The sequence below is a fragment of the Scyliorhinus canicula genome, chromosome 8 (genome assembly GCF_902713615.1).
Source record: "Scyliorhinus canicula chromosome 8, sScyCan1.1, whole genome shotgun sequence".
Lineage (NCBI taxonomy): Eukaryota > Metazoa > Chordata > Chondrichthyes > Carcharhiniformes > Scyliorhinidae > Scyliorhinus > Scyliorhinus canicula.
The window spans coordinates 32,425,436-32,448,774 of NC_052153.1; the positions used below are offsets into that span (position 1 = coordinate 32,425,436).

The 23,339-nt window shown below is 48.7% G+C and overlaps 1 protein-coding gene across 2 annotated transcripts in view; it reads right to left on the minus strand.

Moving 5' to 3' along the window:
• Positions 1–23,339, minus strand: part of frem1a (Fras1 related extracellular matrix 1a) — a 452,495-nt gene that overhangs the window by 6,481 nt on the left and 422,675 nt on the right. For both annotated transcript variants that reach the window (XM_038804357.1, XM_038804358.1), the window contains one exon: positions 14,443–14,587. In XM_038804357.1, coding sequence (XP_038660285.1) covers positions 14,443–14,587 — 145 coding nt within the window. The remainder of the gene's footprint in view (positions 1–14,442; positions 14,588–23,339) is intronic.

Genomic DNA, 23,339 nt, shown 5'->3' on the forward strand with positions numbered 1-23,339 from the left:
TGACCTTGGGTAGGGTGCTCTTTCCAAGAGCCAGTGCAGACTCGATGGGCCGAATGGCCTCCTTCTGCACTGTAAATTCTATGATAAATAGTTGTTTATTACTGCAGTGATGTCAGAGAGGGGATGGAGCTGCGCTGTCTGTCAGCTTTTTACTTTTGTTTTAGGCTGTTTGCTGCAGGGTGTGTTTTAGTTTCGTTTTCAGAGCTGCATAGCTGAGTCACAGCCAGAAGGTGTATTAGAGTCTCCCTCTGTAATCTAAAGAATGTAAATTTATCGTTTGGTGATTTAAAACTAATAACTGCTCGCAGTAGTGAATTTTACCTGATGTGCTTCTGTTTAAAGATGTTTTTTAAAAAGTCATCTGGATGTTAAAAGGGCAGCTTACGGATTACTTAGTATTGTATTCTTTGGGGGGTGTATTTGATTTACTGGTTGCTAAGATGTTCACTGTTTGTTTTAAACAGGTTAACTTGAATTCATTGAATAAACATTGTTTTGCTTAAAAAAATACTTTTCCATTTCTGCTGTGCCACACCTGCAGAGTGGGCTATGTGCTCCCCATACCACAATCTATTAAAAGTTGTGGGTCAGGTGAACTCCATGATACACTTTGGGGTTCTCTAAACCCTGGCTCATAACACACAACAGAGTAGAATCCAAATGGTGGTTCCAGTGAAACATGGAAAAGATAATCTAATTTTAAAGAAAGGCTATAGAAACAGTGATGCTGCAAGTTGTAAAAATGCGACTGGAATTCTTGGTTTTATCTCAAGAAATATGGAACATAAAAGACAAGAAGTAACAAAGGGCCCATGTGGATCCTCAATAAAAGTCCTCACAATTTTGGGCTCCACACAATGTAAAGCAAATTGAGGCAATAGATAGGGTTTAATATTGAGTACCTGAATGTTGCCTAGCTCAGAAAAAAAACAAAGTATGCAGAAAGACTTGAAAAATTAAGTTTTTGCATTAGAGTACTGCAGATTGTGAGGTAATATATTCGAACTGTTTTAAATGAAACAGTTCTGAAAGGCTGGGGCGTAGGGGATAAAATCATTGACAGGTAATAATGAATGACAGTCTCAAATTAAGTGATTTGGGGGGGGCTCAGACATCGGGGTGCAGTGGAGAGGATGGGCCTCAAGAGGTGGGGGTCGGAGGTCAAGAGGTTAGAGGCTTGGGGGAGGGGGCTGCGATCAGGCCTACGTGGTGGGTTGGGACTCCAGTTGGGAAAAGATCAGACCTCGTGAAGGAGGAGAAATCATGATTTGGCCTAGTGGGTGGGATTCAGGTCAGGGGAGTTGCAGGGTGGGTGTTCCAGCATGTCAGGGAGTGAGAGTTGGTCTAGCGAGGAGATGGCTTGGGGATGTGGGAAATCCATGAGGGTTCAGAGTGAGTGGGAAGGTGTGCAAGGTCTGGGAGTCGCCCGAGAGGGTCCGGGGATGTGGGTGGAGTCGTGGAGGGATCCGTCTGGCTTTTACAATAGTTATTCAATAGTTAGGAGGGCTTGATTCTTCTAACCTTCTTTTTAAGAATTACTGGGGTAACCTTGTCAGGACATTCTAAAGTTTGTGGTTTAAATTGCCATGCAAATGCTGAGCTGTGAAGGTATTGAGAGGATTCCTCAGTTTTAGGGTAGCCCCCCATTCTGATGCTGGGGGGGGGGGGGGGGCTCAGACGTTGTGAGCCTTTTCAGCAATTTGAGGGTTCCAGAACGAGGGACCACAGGCCAGGGTTTTAATGCTGGAGTTGATGGAGATCACATTGTTGCCAACACTGCCTGCCTGGCAGTTGTTCAACCCTCCAACAAGCGTTAATTGACTGGAAGTAGGATTTCTGTCACCCACTCAGGAGAGTCCCACCTTGGAGAATTGTCAGACAATAAGATTAGTTGCCAGCTTTCTAGTCCCTGCAGTGGCAGGACCTCAGTGGACTGAGACTAGAAGCAGTCCTCAGAGCCTAGGTCCATGGAGTCCAGGACCAAGTAAGTTTTGGGGCCTCAGGGTGAGTAGGGGAAGTGTGGGTAGGTGGGAAGAGAGGGGTGGGATATTGGTGGAGAGACCATGGGAGAAGGGAGGACCTGCAGGAACTAATCTTTTTGGGGGATTTGCCCAACGTTAAAAGGAGGCTGCCAGAGGCCTGAACAGTTTTCAGGATTATCCCTGCTCCTCAACCTCTCCCACCAGCCCGAAAGTTAAGGCAGAGGGGGAAACAGCATAGGCCTCACCCATCCCAGCTTAAAATTGCAGTGGTCAAGGCAGGCGGGAGCAGGATGGAAAGGCCATCGGAGCAATTTTTCCCCCACAACCAGCCTAGAAACCCGCTGGTGAGGTAATGTAAAATTCTGCCCATAAAATGTAACGTTTGCAGGGGAAATGTCTTTACGGGGACAGTTTTAAGGCTCCAATGGGAAAACAAAATTGCTGAACATTCATAGGTGGGTTGATGAAGGGAAAAGGCTTGAAGGCATTTGCGAACAGGAGTGGAAAATGTAATTCAACCGGTTTTCTCACATGGAGGATACACATCGACACAGATCGCCTGTTACCGTGTTATAATGTCCATTTTTGTGTAGCTTCCTACGTACAACCATGTGGATTAGATTGGGATCAACGAGCCACATGATGGTCTTACTTATTAAATAAATTCCCTTGGGTAACAGAGGCAAATAATGCTGTTATGTATCGGAGAATACATTCCTGCTGATTTTGTGTGAGCTTTAGGAGGATCACCATTTTGATTGCATGAGCAACACCCTTAATGAACAGCTCACCGTGTTTTACAAGAATCTAGAGTGTGGGCATCTTTTCTCTTTGTGGCAACAAAGAAATATAGCGAGAGAAAACTGGCGATGAGGATTGAGGCAGGGAAAAGAAAAATTGTCCATTAACAGTGGGATGACACTGGGAGTGATGAAGGATGCTTGGGATCGGACTCACACAAACACACACACAGATATAGGCCACATTGCCAAAGCATGTTGGGCTCAAAAAATGACTCCTCCATCAAAACGTTGCAAGAAAAGAAAACAGTTAAACAACCTACTTGTGCTCACCAATTAATGGATGAAGCTCAAGATCAATCAAAGGCAACATAACTGAGCTACTGTAGGAGCTAAAACTAAGTGTCATGTCAATACGGGTGATCAACAATGTTTTTGGGCAAATCCTCCTCCAGTGACAAAAGGAGGAAGATCATCCAACAGAGGCGGCAGAAGGGGATTCTGGGAGAAGCCAACTCAGTCACCTCGACTGTACTGTGGGCAGCCGAAGAGCTGTTGTCAAGGAGCGGTTAAGCCCAAAACACTATGTTAGTGTTTCCTTCCTTCTCTCTTCCTCTAGCCAAAAAATAAGGTACTGTGAGGAGAACAAGCAAGGTAAGATTCTTATATTTTTCATAAGTGTACAAGGGCAGTGTAAGGGCAGAGATGGCATGTAGGGCAGTGATATGCTCCTCCTGCCAGATATGGGAGATCAAAGAGCCTTCAAGCATCCTTGACGACTATGTCTGCGGGAAGTGTGACTAACTGCATCTCCTCACAGACCGCGTAGTTCAGTTTGAGCAGCAGCTGGCCACATTGTGGAGCATACAGGAGGCAGAGAGTGTCATAGACACTAACTTCAGGGAGGTGGTCAAACGATAAGGCAGGAACCTCCTGTGAGTATTCCCCTCTCAAACTGGCCTACTGTTTAAAATATTGTTGGGGGGATAGCTTCCCAGGGGAAGATACCAGCAACAGTCAGGCCTGTGGCACCACAACTGATTCTGCTGTAGAGCAGGGTCGGGCTAAGTCCAAGCAAGTGATAGGAGTATGAAACTCAATACTCAAGGGCAGACAGGCGCTGCTTTGGCCACAAACGGGACTCTAGGATGGAGTGTTGCCTCCCTGGTGCCAGGGTCCTGGATGTATGTAAACACCTACAAGGCATCCTGAAACAGGAGGGTAAACAGACTGTCCAATTCGCGGGCCCTAACCACATTCTGTTCACCATGGATGTGCAATCTCTCTACACCTCCATCCCACACCAGGATACCCTAAGAGCTCTTTGTTTCTTTCTCGAAAAGAGACCTGGACAATTTCCATCCACCACCACTCTCCTCCACCTGGCTGAACATGTTCTGTCTCTCAACAATTCCTTTAAGTCATCCCATTTTCTCCAAATCAAAGGTGTAGCAATGGGTAATCTCATGGGTCCTAGCTACGCTTGCCTTTTTATGGGGTATGTGGAACATTCCTCGTTCCAGGCTTATCTGGGTCCCCTCCCACAACTCATTTACCGACACATTGATGACTATTTTGGTGCCGCTTCAGGCTCACATCCGGACCGGGACAAATTCATCAACTTTGCTTCCAGTTTTCACCCATCCATCACTTTCACCTGGTCCATCTCAGATACTTCCCTCCCCTTCCTTTATCTTTCTGTCTCCATCTCCGGTAATAGACTATCTACTAATATCCACTACAAGCCCAGTGTTTCCCACAGCTAGCTGGACTACAGCTCTTCGCACCCTACACCCTGTAAAGACTCCATCCCTCTCTCTCAGCTCCTTTGCCTCCGTCGCGTTTGTTCCGATGGTGCCACTTTCTAAAGTGGTGCTTCGAAACCGTCTTCCGTCTTCCTTCTTCCTCAACCGTAATTTCCCGCCTACAGTTGTTGACAGGGCCCTCAACAGCAGAGATTTTCCAGCATTTTCTCTTTCGTTTCAGATTCCAGCATCTGCCGTAATTTACTTTTATATAGATGTCATTGTCCACCTTGGTACGAATGACACAGGCAGGAAGAGGTCCATCAAAGCCAATTCAGGGAGTTAGGTTGTGAGCTAAAAAGCAGGGCCACAAAGGTAGCAATCTTAGGATTAGGGCAGCACGGTAGCATTGTGGCTAGCACAATCGCTTCACAGCTCCAGGGTCCCAGGTTCGATTCCGGCTTGGAACACTGTCTGTGCGGAGTCTGCACATCCTCCCCGTGTCTGCGTGGGTTTCCTCCGGGTGCTCCGGTTTCCTCCCACAGTCCAAAGATGTGCAGGTTAGGTGGATTGGCCATGATAAATTGCCCTTAGTGATCAAAATTGCTCTTAGTGTTGGGTGGGGTTACTGGGTTATGGGGATAGGGTGGAGGTGTTAATTTTGGGTAGGGTGCTCTTTCCAAGAGCCGGTGCAGATTCGATGGGCCGAATGGCCTCCTTCTGCACTGTAAATCTATGAAATTACCCCCCATGCCATGTGCTTGAGGCTTGCAATGGGTAGATAGCACAGCTTAACACGTGGCTGAAGAGCTGGTGTTGGACAGAGGGCTTTCGATATATGGATCACTGGGATTACTTCTGGAGAAGGTGGGACCTATACAAGAAGGACTGACGCACCTGAACAGGAGGGGAACTTGGGCGGGTGGTTTGCTAATGTTGTTCGGGAGGGTTTAAAATAATATGGTGGGGGGTGGGAATTGGAACAGCAGGCCAGTAAGTTTAGGGACTGGGGAAACTTTCCATGGAAGCTTTCCTGTTCTATTTGGCAGTGCATGGTTGGCTAAGATTAGGCTTAACTGGGAAACAACCAAAGAGCAACTTGCAACAACTTCCGAAGAAGTATGAGAAAGTGTTCAAAGATTCATCAAGCTCGATGGTTGGAGTTGAGGTACACCAAACAATAAAGCCAGACAGTACATCCAAATGTCTCAAAGTCAGAACCATATCGTACACCATGAGGCCTACAGTTGAAGAAGAACTAGATACATTAATATGGACAGGGTCATTGAATCTGTTGCCACAAGTAACTGGGCAACATCAATAGTTCAGTGAGAATTTATGGAGTGTTTAAAACTACTATTAACTCAGTATTGTGCGCAGAAGCTGTTATCGCTAACTTTCTGTCGAACAGTAAAATTGATCTTTCACAGGCATATCTGCAGATGAATTTGGCTGCAAATCACAGCCACTGCTCACCACTGTGATGCACAAATGTTTGCTTCATTACAGAAGACTTCCTTTCGGAATAACACCTGTGCCTGTTCTTTTTCAAAGATCCATAAGTCAAAGTGGGTTTAATGGCGTGCAAGGTTATTTAGATGACATAATCGGTTCAAGTAAACGGGAACACTGGAGAATTTGGAAGCTACCCTGAAACGTTTACAGAGCCACAATCTAGATTTGAATAAGCAAAGTGCGGCTTTTTCAAGCCATTCATAAATTGCCTCGATCATATTGTTGACAAAGGTGCCGAAAAAAACATCAGCAATCTTACAAACACCACACCCTCAAAATGCAACATTGTCTCTCGGACTGATCAATTATTATAGTAAAGTTGTGCTGAACGTAGAAAAGCGATTGAAGCCTTTATAGTAAGAAGTCTTCCAACACCAGGTTAAAGTCCAACAGGTTTGTTTCAAATCACTAGCTTTCGGAGCACTGCTCCTTCCTCAAGCCTTTGTACTTCTTGCTACATGCCAAACAGGCACGGCACTGGCCAGAAGTATGTGAAAATGCAGATAATGAATTGAAAGAAGCTTTACAGAATTTCAGAGCTGTTGGTTCATTATAATCCCAAAATGAAGTTGCAATTAGCTTGTATTGCCTCACCCTGTGGGGTTGCTGCAGTTTTTCTTGCACATTATGCCTTCAGGAGAGGAACAACTGACAGCATTTGTTTCACGCACTCTTTCTATCGCAGACATGAATGACACTTAGCTAGAAAAAGAAGCTTCGAGTCTCATTTTCAGTTAAGAAGGTTACACCTTTACTTTCATGGGCATCATTTCAGTCTTGTGATAGATCGTTAACACTTGACTGCAATCTTTGGGCCATATAAAGGTATACCTTCTTTGGCAGCAAGTAGATTTCAAAGATGGTCATTGATATTGTTGGCACATACATACGATATCCAATATCACAAGTCAGAGCAGCATGAAAATACTGGATCCTCCATCCGGTGGGTGGCTAGCAGCCACTCAGCAAAAAGACCCCGGCTTTACCTGCGGCTAGGGACGGAGAATGGCCGGGTCCATGGCATCACATGCGCACAGTGACGGCTGTGGCCCTGTGCCACCTGGTGCCGCCGTGCGCGGACCCAGCCTGCCAAGAACTGCCCCCCTTTAACCAGCCTCACCCCTACCAGTCCCCCCAGCCTTCGCTGAAGCCCCCTCCCCTCGACTGTGGCGGTGCTGGACTCAGTCCGCAGCCGCCACGCGAGGTCCCCGAACGGTGTGAGCACACGTGTCCCACGCCGACGGGGGTTTAGCCCATCGGGGGCGGGCATCGGGGGAGGGCCTCAGGTGGCACCTTGAGGCCGTCCATTAGGCGTGCGACGTACTCCCAGCATACAATGTTTTTGAGGGGGCGGAGCATCACAAAACAGCGCCGCCCCCAATTCCGGACGATTCTCCGGCCGATTGCCAAACGTAATTTTGGCGTAGGCGATTGGAGAATCCAGCCCTGTGTCTTGATTGCCGTTACATGTCAGGCATGACCGTGAAGAATATTGTGTCAATATTTTACATTTTCGGCTCATTGATAGTGTACGTATGAACATAAGAACATAAGAACTAGGAGCAGGAGTAGGCCATCTGGCCCCTCGAGCCTGCTCCGCCATTCAATTAGATCATGGCTGATCTTTTGTGGACTCAGCTCCACTTTCCGGCCCGAATACCATAACCCTTAATCCCTTTATTCTTCAAGAAACTATCTATCTTTACCTTAAAAACATGTAATGAAGGAGCCTCAACTGCTTCACTGGGCAAGGAATTCCATAGATTCACAACCCTAAACTCAGTCCTAAATCTACTTCCCCTTATTTTGAGGCTATGCCCCCTAGTTCTGCTGTCACCCGCCAATGGAAACAACCTGCCCGCATCTATCCTATCTATTCCCTTCATAATTGTAAATGTTTCTATAAGATCCCCCCTCATCCTTCTAAATTCCAACGAGTACAGTCCCAGTCTACTCAACCTCTCCTCATAATCCAACCCCTTCAGCTCTGGGATTAACCTAGTGAATCTCCTCTGCACACCCTCCAGCGCCAGTACGTCCTTTCTCAAGTAAGGAGACCAAAACTGAACACAATACTCCAGGTGTGGCCGCACTAACACCTTATACAATTGCAACATAACCTCCCTAGTCTTAAACTCCATCCCTCTAGCAATGAAGGACAAAATTCCATTTGCCTTCTTAATCACCTGTTGCACTTGTAAACCAACCTTCTGTGACTCATGCACTAGCACACCCAAGTCTCTCTGAACAGCGGCATGCTTTAATATTTTATCGTTTAAATAATAATCCCGTTTGCTGTTATTCCTACCAAAATGGATAACCTCACATTTGTCAACATTGTATTCCATCTGCCAGACCCGAGCCCATTCACTTAACCTATCCAAATCCCTCTGCAGACTTCCAGTATCCTCTGCACTTTTCGCTTTACCACTCATCTTAGTGTCATCTGCAAACTTGGACACATTGCCCTTGGTCCCCAACTCCAAATCATCAATGTAAATTGTGAACAATTGTGGGCCCAACACGGATCCCTGAGGGACACCACTAGCTACTGATTGCCAACCAGAGAAACACCCATTTATCCCAACTCTTTGCTTTCTATTAATTAACCAATCCTCTATCCATGCTACTACTTTACCCTTAATGCCATGCATCTTTATCTTATGCAGCAACCTTTTGTGTGGCACCTTGTCAAAGGCTTTCTGGAAATCCAGATATACCACATCCATCGGCTCCCCGTTATCTACTGCACTGGTAATGTCCTCAAAAAATTCCACTAAATTAGTTAGGCATGACCTGCCTTTTACGAACCCATGCTGCGTCTGCCCAATGGGACAATTTCTATCCAGATGCCTCGCTATTTCTTCCTTGATGATAGATTCCAGCATCTTCCCTATTACCGAAGTTAAACTCACTGGCCTATAATTTCCTGCTTTCTGCCTACCTCCTTTTTTAAACAGTGGCGTCACGTTTGCTAATTTCCAATCCACCGGGACCACCCCAGAGTCTAGTGAATTTCGGTAAATTATCACTAGTGCATCTGCAATTTCCCTAGCCATCTCTTTTAGCACTCTGGGATGCATTCCATCAGGACCAGGAGACTTGTCTACCTTTAGCCCCATTAGCTTGCCCATCACTCCCTCCTTAGTGATAACAATCCTCTCAAGGTCCTCACCTGTCATAGCCTCATTTCTATCAGTCGCTGGCATGTTATTTGTGTCTTCCACTGTGAAGACCGACTTGATTATAAGTTCAAAGACATACAAGAACCAATCCAGTGTTGGGGAAGGTGATAGACTTGGTCCGAAAAGGTATGCTGTCAGATATTCACAGGAAAAATCCAGACCTCAAGCCCTACATCGCAAGACAACATGAGTTGACAGTACAAACTGAGTTCTGTTATGGAGAATCCATGTGATTATTCTTCCATGTTTGCGTAGTAGAGTGCTTTGACATCCTGGTGTGGCGAGGATGAAGGAATTGGCATGCAGTTATTTTTGGAAGTTGGGATTAGATATTCAAATTAAAGAGAAAGTTGGGTAATGTCAATCCTGTGCAAATTTAAGGACATTGGCACAATTCCAATTACAGATGCGTTCGAACCGCCTCGTCGCGCCTCAGTGATGCTGCGAGGCCGTTAAATCATGTGAGAGGCCTCGCATGCGATTTGCGATGCTCGGAACACCGCGGATCGAGGGGGTCCAGATCAATACCCCGTGATCTGGATCTCACCCTCGCTGGCCGATATCCAGATTTCAAGAGGCTCAATTAAATATATCAGCACCGGATTCTCCTGAGGCCCAGGAGCGAATGCCCAGGCCCACGGGACCTCGCCATGCTGCCGTTTAGCACTGGTCCACCAGGCGTGATGGTACCTGGAGGGTCTTCGAGGTCATCGGAGGTTCCCGGGTGGTCGGACTCTGGCCAGTGTGCCAGGATGGCTGTGCCAAGGTGCCCATGTGCCACATTGCCTGTGCCAGGGATCGGGTCCAGGGCTGCTCCAGCCCTTATAAGGTGGAAAGTGGGGGCCATGCACTCCGTAGGGGTAAATTGGAGGGTTTGGCGGGTTCGGGGCCACAATAGAGAATCCAAGGGAAGGTCGAGAGATTGTGGCGTCTGTTATAAATAGGACGCCGATCTCCTTCACTGAGGAGCTCAGAACGTCAGAGCAGCAAGTGAGATAAGTGCTGCTTCGGCAGAGCATTCCTGACCCAGACCATAAAAAGAGTCCCGTTTGATAGCGGGGTTGTTCTCAGGGCTGCAGGGACTGAGAAACATTTTGCTGTACACATCCAAAGTAGAAATATTTTTTGGGGCGGTAAATCGCACCCTACATCCATGGGAATGGTCGACACAGCCATGGCAGAGAATATACATCGATGATGCTGGTCCGCTGGAGGGTCACATGTTCTTAGTGATTGTGGATGCACACTAAAAAAGGCCAGGTCACGATAATGAAGTCAATGATGAATGAGTCGACCATTGAGAGACTAGACAAAATATTCGCAAGATTTGGAACACCAGTACAGATTGCCAATGATAATGGTACGTAGTTTACTTCAAAGGAGTTTGAGGACTGCTTGAAGAGGAACAGTATACACCATATGAAGTCAACTTCATATCATCCTGCCATGAATAGATTGGCTGAATGCGCTCATTAAAGCATTCTATCAAAGAAACAAAGAACCAGTTGACATCGGCAAGAAGAGTAAACAAATTCCGAATTTCTTCCCGGAATATTGTACAAGCTGCCATTCAGAGTTCACCAGCAATCCAGATGTTTAAGAGGAATCTATGAATACTGTTTGACTTGTTAACTCCACCTGATACTTCAGAGATTGTCAAATGACAACAACAAGCAAAAATAGCCGGAAGAGAGAAAAACCTCTAAAAAGCGAGTATTCAACTATGGAGCGAGTGTTAGCCAGGACCTACATCACCAACAAGAAATGGGTACCAGCTATGATCCAAACAAAGTTAGGTCCGGTGTCATACACCGTACAGAGGAAGATGAAACAATTTTTCGACGCCATGCCGATCAGCTGTTTGCTTCACTTTAAAAAAATAAATTTAGAATACACAATGACTTTTTTTTCCAATTAAAGGGCAATTTAGCGTGGCCAATTCACCTAACCTGCACATCTTTGAGCTGTGGAAATGAGACCCACGCAGACACGGGAGAATGTGCAAACTCCATGCGGACAGTGACCTAGGACCGGGATCGAACCTGGGTCCTCGGTGCTGTGAGGCAGTAGTGCTAAGCACTGTGCCACCGAGCTGCTTGCTTCACAAAGTGAGTTTGCAGAAACTGCTCAAGGGATTTTTTAAATCTACATTGGAACAGAGACCAGATAGTTCAGATTCTGTTTCTGAGGAATCTTTAACACGTATAGTAAAAGATAACTGCTCAAGAAGTACCATCGACAGAAAGGAATGAGAACACTTCCAAGATCTCAAGTAGCCAAATTAAAAATGGCCAAATTCTACAAAAAAGGAATAGCGGTCCACCATAGAGAATCTGAATTGTATTTATGTATAGAAATAATGATCTGTTGTATAAATGTTAATCGTTGTTGTTGCACTAATTAAGTAAAGAGGGAAGGGTGTTATATATCAGGGAGTACATTCCTGCAGATCTTGTGTCATCGAAACAGAGAAATCCACCATTCATTATGATCATGACAGACCATCAAGTTCAATACCCTGATCCCGCCTTCCCCCCTATTCCTTGATCCCTTTTGCCCCAAGAGCTATATCTAATTCCTTCTTGAAATTACACAACTTTTTGGCATCAACTACTTTCTGTGGTAGCGAATTCCAGATTCACCACTCTCTGCATGGAGAAATTTCTCCTCACCTCAGTCCTAAAAGGTTTATCCTCAAACTATGAATAAACTTCTCAGCAAGAATCCAGAGTGTGGGCACTGCCACATCTTTTCTCTTTGCAACAACAGAAAATATAACAAAAGCAATAAAAGCTCATTTTCATAGAATCCCTTCAGTGCAGAACAAGGCCATTCGGCCCATTGGGTCCGACACTCTGAAAGAGGACCATACCGAGGCCCACTTCCCTGCACCCCACCTAACCTTTGGACACTAAAGGACAATTTATCACGGCCAATCAACCTAACCTGCAAATCTTTGGACTGTGGGAGGAGAGCGGAGCACCCGGACGAAACCCACTCAGACACTGGAGAAAGTTCAAACTCCACTCAGACGGTCACCCAAGGTGGGAATCGAACCCAGCTCCCTGGCGCTGTGAGGCAGCAGTTCTAACCAATGTGCCAGCACGATGCCCTTTTTTAAAAGTGTACTAAATGATTTCTTAATGTTTTTAAAAAATGTATTCAAAAGGTGGTCCTGCAGAGTGATCACATGTCAGCAGATTGGGTTTGAATTCACTAGCTGATTTCACACTGGAACAGATTATTTATTATACTGGAGAAAAAGATTTAAAAATTTAAAGCAAAAACTAGCAAATTTTCAATGGATTTTCTCTTGATGAAGAAAGAATAAGTAGACTCAATGACTGGTATCTACTACAAATAAATTGGGAAAACTAGAAGCAGCTAGGAATCACAATAATGTGGTGCTGGATTCTCTGATACTGAGGCTATGTTCCCACACAGGCATGGGAACGGTGAATAAATGGCATTAAAAAGGCCACTGATTCACCGTTTTGGCCACTGATTGGCCGTATTGGCTTTAGCTGCCAATACGGCCCAGAGAATTGCAGGGTCCGTGGCCACCCATGTGCACGGCGGTGGCCTATAGAATAGCATAGGCCGCTCGCGGGCCTGGCCCACAAAATAGTGCCCCCCTTACGGCAGGCTTGCCTTCGTCGGCTGAACATTGAGTATAAAAAGTGACAAGTCATGCTAAAGCTGTATGGAACCTTAGTTTGGCTGCACTTGGTATATAGTGTTCAATTCTGGTCACCACACCAGAAGGATGTGGAAGCTTTGGAGAGGGTACAGAAGGGGTTTATTTAATAAAGATAATTTAAAAAAAATAATAATTAAAGATTATTATCATCTCCCCTCCAATAGCATCAGCAAATCTCTCTGTGAGTATATTCATCCCAGTCCGTTCAGGTGTATTTTGTACAGTTTGTAAAAATCTCACCTTTCCCAGAACCTGACCCAATGCCTCAGTAATCTGATGCCCTCTCTCTTACCCCAGCTTTCCAGCCAAGGATTTAAGGGCTCAATTCTCCTGTTTCTATTGGGACTGGGAATAATCCTCCCAGGGGCTGGTTTAGCACAGTGGGCTAAATAGCTGGCTTTTAAAGCAGACCAAGGCAGACCAGCAGCGCGGCTTCAATTCCCGTACCAGCCTCCCCGAACAGGCGCCGGAATGTGGTGACTAGGGACTTTTCACAGTAACTTCATTGAAGCCTACTTGTGACAATAAGCGATTTTCATTTCATTTCATTTCCATTTTCATTTCATTTCAATCCTCAGATTTCTGCTTGAGGTCCTCTTTGCAAACTCCTTCCTAACTCCCTAAAATCTGTTTTCAGGACCTCATCCCCTTTCCTCCCTAAATCATTGGTACCAACATGGACCACGGCCTCTAACCGATCACCTTCGTCCCAGAATAATATCCTGCAGCCACTCCAGGACATCCTTTACCCTTTAGGATCTTCCAAATTCTTTCATGTACGTATCTCCATACCTCGTAAATGGCTATATATATTTATATTATTGACTTCACCTGTCCCATGTGGTATCAAGTTCAGGATTATAGCATTAGCTCCTGAATTTTTTGTTGGATTTATTAATTACTGTCTCATATTTATGGCACCCCTAGTTTTGGGTGTCCTCACAATTGGAGACATTTACTCCACATCTATCCAATCAAATGTTTAATGGTGTGTGTTTGGTCACTTTTTTATTTTCCACAGAAAATAGCCACTGCCTCTTCAATCTTTAATATCTTGTCAGAGACTGCTGCAGTGTGGGGTGGTGAGGATAGGCCTGTGAATGCTATTGATGGAAATCCAAGCACCCTCTTGCTCAGTGGAAATTGGCACTTCCGCACAAAAAAGGAAAGAGCTTTAAAAAGGATCAATAATCGCATGAAAGTTCTATCTTAATAGGGCTCCGCCGATATGGAACCTGGAATTACCCAGACTGCTTGTGTAGTTCCTTTGTGCATTTTTGCAAATGAAAATTTTAAAAATATTTGGCAAAAACACTGAGATTAGTTCAGTCCATTTTCACATTCAAGAACATTGTGAGTGAAAACCCAGAGGTGTGTCGAGAGCTATGACTGCTGATAACCACAGATCATTGCAAAGGGCTGCAGCTGTGACTGTAAATATATTTCCATAGAGTTTGATTAAGAGTTTATTTCACTCAGCAACAGGTTCTAATTCTCACCAGACAATTAACAGGTTCACCCACTGTTGTTTTAAATAGTGCCAAAAAATCATTGAAATTTATACAGATAACTTACGTCTGAGGAACAGCAGAGTTTCCTGTGGAATCTGAAACCTGGAATTCCAAACTGTCTGTTGTTACTTCTGTGGAAGATCTTACGATGTAAATGATGCTCCTGCTGTTCAGGTCTTTCTGTGTGAACTGATTATGAATGAATCCCCCTAGGTGGCAACAAATCACAAGGTCAGTTAGCGCAACTTTTAAAATACATGAGAACAGCCAGTTTTCCATAAATTTCTTGTGATTGATAGTAAATTGAATTCCAAGGATTGTGAGTAATGCATTGCTAGTGTGATTTTTTTTTAAAAACGTTAAAATGTAGAGTTTCCACTGACGCTGCCTGTTTCTTGTTGCCTTGAGAAGACTGTCCATTTCAATAAATTAATCGGTCGGGGATTCTCCTATGAGGAGTATTTGATTTGCACGGTCCGAGACTCTGGGGTTTAGAAGAATGAGAAGTGATCTATTGAAACGTACAAGATTGTGAGAGGATTTGACAGGATATACGTGCGGCAGGATTCCCCATACCGATTCAGCAACCGTAGAGTGACTAGCACGGGTACAATGTGGAACACGGCAATTCCAATGATTTGGCGGGGTCAGGATTGATGCTCGAGAGGCTGACAAGCTGCAGCTGTATAGCTGCATATTAGCACTCCACTCCCCACACACACTCACCCAGCCATATAGTTCCACTCTCTTGCTCTTTCCCAATACCCCTCAATATGTTTCCTTTTCAGAAATGATCCCATTCAATTTGAATGCCTTGATTGAACCTGCTGCCAACAGAATCTCAGGCAGAATCTCAGGCAGTACATTCCACATCCAAACCACTCTCAAAGTAAAACAACTTTGACTCTTGCTTTCTTTGCCAATTATCTTAAATCTAGGCCGTTCACTTCTCAACCCTTCTACCAGTCTGCTCTGTCCAGACCCCTCATGATTTTAAATACCTCTGTAAAATCTCCTGTTAAACCTTTCTTCTCCAAAGAGAACAGTCCCAGCTTCTCCAATCTATCTTTGGAACTGAAGTTCCTCAGCACGGCAACAATTATGGTGATTTTTTTCTGGACCCGTCTAATAGTTCACACCTTTTCAAAAGTGTGTTGCCCAGAACTGGATGCAATGTTTCAGTTGAGATCCAATGAATGTTTTATACAGCTTTATCAAAATGTCCTTGCTCTTATGTTCACTTGGCTACAAATCTTTCTCAGCTTTGATCCATACAGGGACACAAAAGTTGCTATGAGTGTAGCTTTCCTGGACAAAAATGCATCCACTCAACCAAGTATGACTGTAAGGGGACAATGAAAGATTTCTATTGTAACTGCAGTCATACTTGACACCAAGAAAAATGTTTGTAGGATTTGGATACCAATTTTCACAGCTCCAAGATATCAGGGCCAGAATTCTAGTGTCCAACTATTTTCAGTAGCTTCATTGATGATCTTATGCCACAACCTAAAGATAGAAGCTCTTCAGAAGTGTTCAGAATCATTCAAACTTCTTTAATAATTAAACAGTACGTATAAAGTAGCAGGGAACAGACAATCTCCAGATTTGAGCTGGCAAATGCAAGGTAATGGCTGGAATTCTCTGGGCGTTGGGATTCATTTTTCCCACCAGCAGCACACCCCTGCCCATAGGTTTCCCCGCCGTGCGAAGTGGCTTCGATGGGAAATCCCATTGACAAGCGCGGGAAGAGAGAATCGCGTCGCCAGTGAACAGCGCACCATCAACAAACACATAGTTGGGGGACAGGAGAATCCCGCCCAATATTTACATCACATATTTGCGAGCAATTGACCAAACAAAGAAAAAACAAGGCTACCCTGACCTTCACAGCATCATCATCATCATAGTGGCTCCCCACTTTTGGATAGCATATAATATAATCGTAAAAATAGCACAACAGTACAGAAATCCATAATATGATGATGGATGATGATAATGCATTCTGTGATGGATTCTTACATATGGTTTTGATTAAGGCCATTGGGATTCTGTAGCTGAATGGTCATAAGCAATGCATATCAAGTAAATATTTTTTAAGAAGCAGCACAGCGTTTTTATAAGAATTATAGCTGGCTTGGAAGAAATATGTCTACATTTCAGATGTTATCATGGTGTTTAGATATGATTTTACGACCATTAATAAACAATAAACATATTCCAGTGAGAATGGAGTGCATCGGCTGCTATGTTGCCATCTATTGGTGCAGCAGTATATGACAGAGAACACATGCCAGTATTTTCAAAATTAATTTAGAGCAAATCATTTCATATTGTGCATGCAGATGTATTAATGCCTGATGCTTGGTGTGCTCGTGTGTTCAGGTACACAGTGAGTCTGCATGGTACATATTGAAAAATGGCACTGGAGTACATTTGAGGATAATAGAGAAATGAAACCCAGACAGTGGGTGTGATTGAACGGCCACATTGCGCCTGGCGTGGATCTGTGCGAGCCGGTAAGATAGCAGGAGAGATTGAAATCGGGATCAGCCCCAGGTGCCGATCGATGTCCGATCGAACCGTATGCTCCCATTGGCGGGTTCCAGATCCTGCCCAGACATCGTGAGGTATTAATTCACACCTATTAAGGGCAATCTCCATCTCATTAATGAGATGGGCGGCCTATCTAATCCGGGATCACGGGATTTAACCAGCTCCTCAGCGGGAGGTCACTTGGACATCTTTCAGCACACCCATTTAAAAATGGGAATCTAATGTAATGGCTGTTGAGGGAATCAGAGGATGTGAGTACCCATCTTTAAAATCGGGCATGCAGCCCAGGATACGGGGGGGATGCGGGGGAGAACCCCCAGGGAGGGATGGGCCTGGTCGGGGGGCTGGGCGCCATTGGTTAGGGAGTTACCCTTGGGCTGGGGGGGCTCAGCTCAGAGGGTCCGACAGGCCACTCCCGCATTGTGTATATCCAGTACAGCAGCAACTTCAGCTGCTGCCTGTCGGTCCCACTGAATACTCACAAGGCACAACCTGTGCGTGGTAATATATTGCGGCATTTCACAATCTACAGCCAACAAGTGCATCCTCGAAGTCATGGATGCCAGTGGCTGGATTCTCTGCAGTCTCACAGCGAAATCGCGAAACGCGATCGGCCGGAGAATTAGCTCCGACACCGAAATCGGCATTGACGCCGGTTTCGAGCCTATTTCCGATTCTCCGAACTCCCCAATACGACGGAATCGCGGCGCCCACCGCGCGGCCTGGAATATCGCATGACGCCCCGATGACAGATTCTCCGGGGGCTCAGCGATTCTGTGGCATGGATGGGCCGAAATCCCAATGCCGTGGTTCTAATCACGTATAGCTGTCGTGATGGTGATGCAGCAGCGGAAGGAAGCAGGAGATTGCGTGGGGGAACTGCAGGCACCCGAGATGGACACCAGCCATGGCTGCTGTGGGGGTGGGGGGCCTGCCATGGTCAGGGGATGGTTGGCGATCGGGGAAGTGAGGCGGGGAGGGGAGGACAGACCGAGATGTTGGAGACGCACCGCCATGATAGGGCGATGCCATTGCAACGGGCGCCATATGGTGGCTATGTTGTTGGGCACCCACCCCGGGCGCTGGGTGAGCACAGGCTTCATGGCCGTATGGGTGGGTGCAGGCGCCCTCCCCGGCCACCCCACTCAACTGGCGACACCCACCGGGGGGAACAACCAGAGCCACACCGACGCCAGTCCCCAGTGAGGTCAGTGCCATCAAACGGTGGCCCTGGCAGCAGGGGCGGGTGCTAGGATCGGGGGTACTTATGGGCCGGGGGTGGGGGGCATGCGAGGCTAGAGTGCGCGCTGCCAACCGGGGTGACCATGTAGCCCATGGCACCTGGTTGTGCATGGGTCCATGCGCCATGCGCCTCACCCCTTATAGATGATAATGTTTGGGAACCACTCAGCGATTTTGGCCGCCATGGCAGGGGCCGCTGCCTTGCATGCAGCCCTGTGGCAGCATGAGCGCATGTGGTTCAGAGAGAAGGCGGAGGCTGCAGCAGAGGAGCGGGCCACAGAGGGGCAGGTGGCAGCCGCTCAGACTGGTGGGTCGCCTGCCCGACAGGCTGAGGAGGAGGAGCAAGATGAGCGGGAGCAACAGGACGAGGAGGAGGAGGAGGAGGTGGTGCCAAGGAGCCACCTGATGAGGCCCTGCATGTACCGGCACCACATATCCTTCAATGACCTCGCAGACCGGGCATGCAAGAAGACACTGCGGATGAGCCAGGAAACTGTTCCTCACATCTACCACATAATGGCACACCTGGCATTAAATGGGTCTGGGGAGGACACCTGATACTGGTGGCCAGCAAGGTGACGGTTGCCCTCAACTTCCAAGCCACAGGGTCATTCCAGTCGCCGAGTGGGGACCTGTCCAGCATCTCGCAGGCATCGACGCACAGGTGCATCCACGCCATCATGGACGCCCTGTATGCCCTTGCGGACCGGTACATACAGTTCCCTGTGGACTGCGCCCACCAGGATGCCCGGGCAGTGGTGTTCGCTGCCATCATCAGGATGCCCATGGTCCAGGGGGTCATCGATGGGGTGTATGACGCCCTACGGGCACTGGCGGAAAACAGGCCGATGTCCACGAGCAGGAAGGAGTACCACTCCATGAACGTTCAGGTGGTCTGTGACCACCAGATGAGGATCCTGCACGTCTGGGCTCGGTATCCGGGCTGTGTGCATGACTCGTTTATCCTGCCGCAATCATTCATTCCCGGCATGTTCGAAGGACACCCCCACCCCTCCAGCTGTGGGGCTGGTTGCTGGGCAACAAGGGTTATCTGTTGCGGTCGTGGCTGATGACGCCACAGAGCGACATGGATAACCGCTCCAATTATGCCCATTTTGCGACCTGGGGTGTGTTGCATAGGTCCTTTGGGGTGCTGAAGATGTGCTTTAGGTGCCTGGACTGCTCTGGAGAGGCCCTCCAGTATGAATCAAGGAGGGCCGGCTGCATCGTTGTGGTCTGCTGCATCCTTCACAACAGCATCAGATGCGCGATGTGCTGGAGGAGCATGAGGAGCCAGGACAAGCCTCGTGGAGGAGGAGGGGGAGAGGGACAATGTGTGGGACATGGGGGCTTGACATGGACGGAGGCTGCACTACACCACTGGCAGGGCCAGTGAGCATGGGACGCTTTGATCATTGCACGTTTCACCAACTAAGGGGGGGAGGGGGGGTTGTTGGGAAGGGGCACAGATACCACAAACGACACTTCCTCATCTCCCCCAACACCGAACCACCCGCATGCACACCACCCTTCCATTATACATCCACCTACGGCACAACAAGCTGGGAGCACAGGGTTGCCAGTGACAGCAGGTCTGAATTGAAATTTGAAAATGAAAATCGCTTATTGTCAGAAGTAGGCTTCAAATGAAGTTACCACATTCCGGTGCCTGTTCGGGGAGGCTGGTCGGCGAATTGAACCATGCTGCTGGCCTGTCTTGGTCAGTTTTAAAAGCCAGCTATTTAGCCCTGTGCTAAACCAGCCCCTGGATGGTCCATGGTACGGAGGATGAAGACAGCCTGCTCTGCGATATGAGCTCCACATCGTTAGACAATGTTTGACTCATGCCCACAGTAGCACCCGACACCTGGGTGGTCCCTGCATGCGAGCTGGCCACTCCATCGCATGGCCCGGTCGTTTCACTGGGGACAGTGTGATGGGGATGTCCGGGAGGGGGGTGGTTTGGGGGGCTTCATGGCGCACCCACTGGGGTACAGTCTTCCATCACCCTTCACCCATAATGGCCCGCACTTCCAGCCCCACTCCCGCATCCATCGGACAGAGCACAGAGGCAGCTTTCATCGGTGATAACATGTGTTTACTGTAAATACTTATATACATTACACCTACGCGAGGAGTGGAAGGGGACTGCTGTGACTCCTGCCCTGCGACTAGGGTCCCCGTTGGCGCACGTTTCCTGGGGTGGCCCGGCCTGGATGGGCCAGGCTGCTAGTCAGGAGTCCCAGGTGGCGTGGTGCCGACTTGTTCTGCCCACTGTCCACCAGATGCATCAGGGACTGGAGGGTGGGAGTCCGAGGAGCTGCGGTGTTCCGGGACCTTCCCTGCAAGAGTCACCAGCATGGGCCCCATCACCCTCTCCTCCCTCGGGGTGCCCGATGGCCCCCGGGGTTCTCCATGGGACGGGGGTATGAACGGAGCCAAACCCCGAGGTCCCCCCGACACCTGGCGCTGCCAGTCCTGGAGGCGCGTTCTGGTATCGACCAGGGTCTGAACGTTAGTGGCCACGGAGCTCAGAGAGTGGGCCATCCCTGACTCGAATTGTGAGACCTCCCTCTGGGATTGGGAGACCTTCCTCTGGGGCTGCGTCATCTCCCTCTGGGTCTGTGCGACGCCGGCCAGCACTTGGGCAATGGCACGGATGCTCTCAGCCATGGCCTGCTGACACTGGGCCATCACCTGAGGAATGCCGTCGATGTTCTCAGCGATGGCCTGCTGGGACTGGGCCATTTTGAGGAGCGCCGCTGCAATCTGAAGCTGGCTCTGGCACATGGCTGCCTGTTGCCCAGCACAAATTGCCCCAGGCCTTGCATAACCTGACCCATGTCCGACACCTTCGTTCCCATAGTCTCCACCGCGGACGCCACCCGTGCGTTTCGGCCTGGGTCGCATGCATGACGGCACCACTCCCTACTCCTGCAGGCGGTTGGACTCCTCCACCTGCACCTGCAGGTCATGGAAGATGGTCGTTATCCCCTTCTCTGGTCCCTGGGTCACTGACTGTACCTGATCTATGGGTGGGACTGGATATTCCAGGAACCCGGGACCCGTCTGGGCAGCAGCTGGTTGCTGGGGCCGGGCTGCCCTCTGACCGCCCGACCCCTCGGCTGCTCCTGCCTCCACCTACTGTACCAGAGCGGCTGTGTGGGGCTCACCTGTAAGTGTTCCAGGAGCCTCCTTGTTAAAGAGCCCAACCGAAGTGATAGTTTCTGTGATGATGGAGGGTGTAGGAGATAGCAATGGCGGAAAGTCTATGTCATTATCGGACCCAAAGTCGGGGCCTCATGTGTCATGTTGGTTTCCTGTGTGTCCGTCCCCTGTTTGTTGGTCCTGTGTTGTGTGTCCATCCCCTGTGTGTTGGTCCTGTGTTGTGTGTCCGTCCCCTATGTGCTGGTCCTGTGTTGTGGGCTGTGTGTCCGTCCCCTTGTGTGTCTGTCCCCTATTGTTGTTGCGTGCTGTGTGTCTGTCCCCTGTGCGTCTGTCCCCAGTGTCGTTGTGGGTTGTGTGTCCGTCCCCTGTGTCATTGTGGGCTGTGTATCTGTCCCCTGTGTGTCTGTCCCCTGTGTGTCTGTCCCCTGTGTGTCTGTCCCCTGTGTCGTTGTGGGCTGTGTGTCCGTCCCCTTCTGTGTCTGTCCCCTGTGTCGTTGCGTGCTGTGTGTCTGTCCCCTGTGTCGTTGCGTGCTGTGTGTCTGTCCCCTGTGTCGTTGCGTGCTGTGTGTCTGTCCTCTGTGTCGTTGCGTGCTGTGTGTCTGTCCCCTGTGTCGTTGCGTGCTGTGTGTCTGTCCCGTGTCGTTGCGTGCTGTGTGTCTGTCCCCTGTGTCGTTGCGTGCTGTGTGTCTGTCCCCTGTGTCGTTGCGTGCTGTGTGTCTGTCCCCTGTGTCGTTGCGTGCTGTGTGTCTGTCCCCTGTGTCGTTGCGTGCTGTGTGTCTGTCCCCTGTGTCGTTGCGTGCTGTGTGTCTGTCCCCTGTGTCATTGCGTGCTGTGTGTCTGTCCCCTGTGTCGTTGCGTGCTGTGTGTCTGTCCCCTGTGTCGTTGCGTGCTGGGTGTCTGTCCCCTGTGTCGTTGCGTGCTGTGTGTCTGTCCCCTGTGTCGTTGCGTGCTGTGTGTCCGTCCCCTGTGTTGTTGCGTGCTGTGTCTCTGTCCCGTGTCGTTGCGTGCTGTGTGTCTGTCCTGTGTTCCCGTCCCGTGGGTCACAATGTCCTGGCTTGTCTCCGGCGGAGGGCTGTTCTTACAGCTAACCCTTCCCATCGGTGCTGGGGGGCACCGGCCCTGGCACTGGCTGGGGGCAGTGGGTGCCGCATGGGCCAGGACCATCGCCGGCTGGTCCTGCAGGACACAGGACAGCATGTATGGTTAGACAGACGGACGGGGGTGAGGCGTGATGTGGTGGGGGGGGGGGATTTGATGTGGGGGTTGGGGTGAAGGGTTGGGGGTTGGCACATGTGTTGGGAGGGGCTGCAACAAGGCAGGGTGGTCTCACTTTGTGGCGCTCCCCATGTGTATAGTGAATAGGGGGGTTGGTGCTAGGGGCAGGGTACTCACCCTGGCTGTCCTCAGGAGGTTGTGCAGCTTCTTCCTACACTGGTCCACGGTCTTGGCCACCGGCCCGACGGCACCGACGGACTCGGCCACCTCAGCCCACGCATGCCGAACGATGGCGCCAGCTGTCCTGCGGCCCGGCCCGGGATACAGAACCAGCCTCCTCTCCTCCACTGTGTGGAGGACACCAGGAAGGTGTCCAATTCGCCGTCCCGGAATCTCGGGGCTGCTCGTCTGGCAGCCATCTGGTCTGCGGCGGCTGTGTGCTGGGGGAGAATGCTTTTCAGCAACCGCAGTGTCACGTCAATGACGCAACCCGCTTATTGGCGGCCGCTCCCTCGGGAGTTTCATGTTGCGCCCGTGCTGGCCCCTTGTGGGCCGTTGAATTGCTGCACCTGGGGGCCAAATGACGCCATTGTGAAACTCCTCAGTTTTCACGATGGCGTCAACACTTAGCCCCATTATCGGAGAATCTGATGAAGCTTTGGAGGAATATCGGGAAAGTAGGACGAATCTCAAACGTGCAATAAAGAGGGCTAAAAAGGGTCATGAAATATCTTTGGCTTACAGGGTTAAGGAAAATCCCAAAGCATTTTATTCATATGT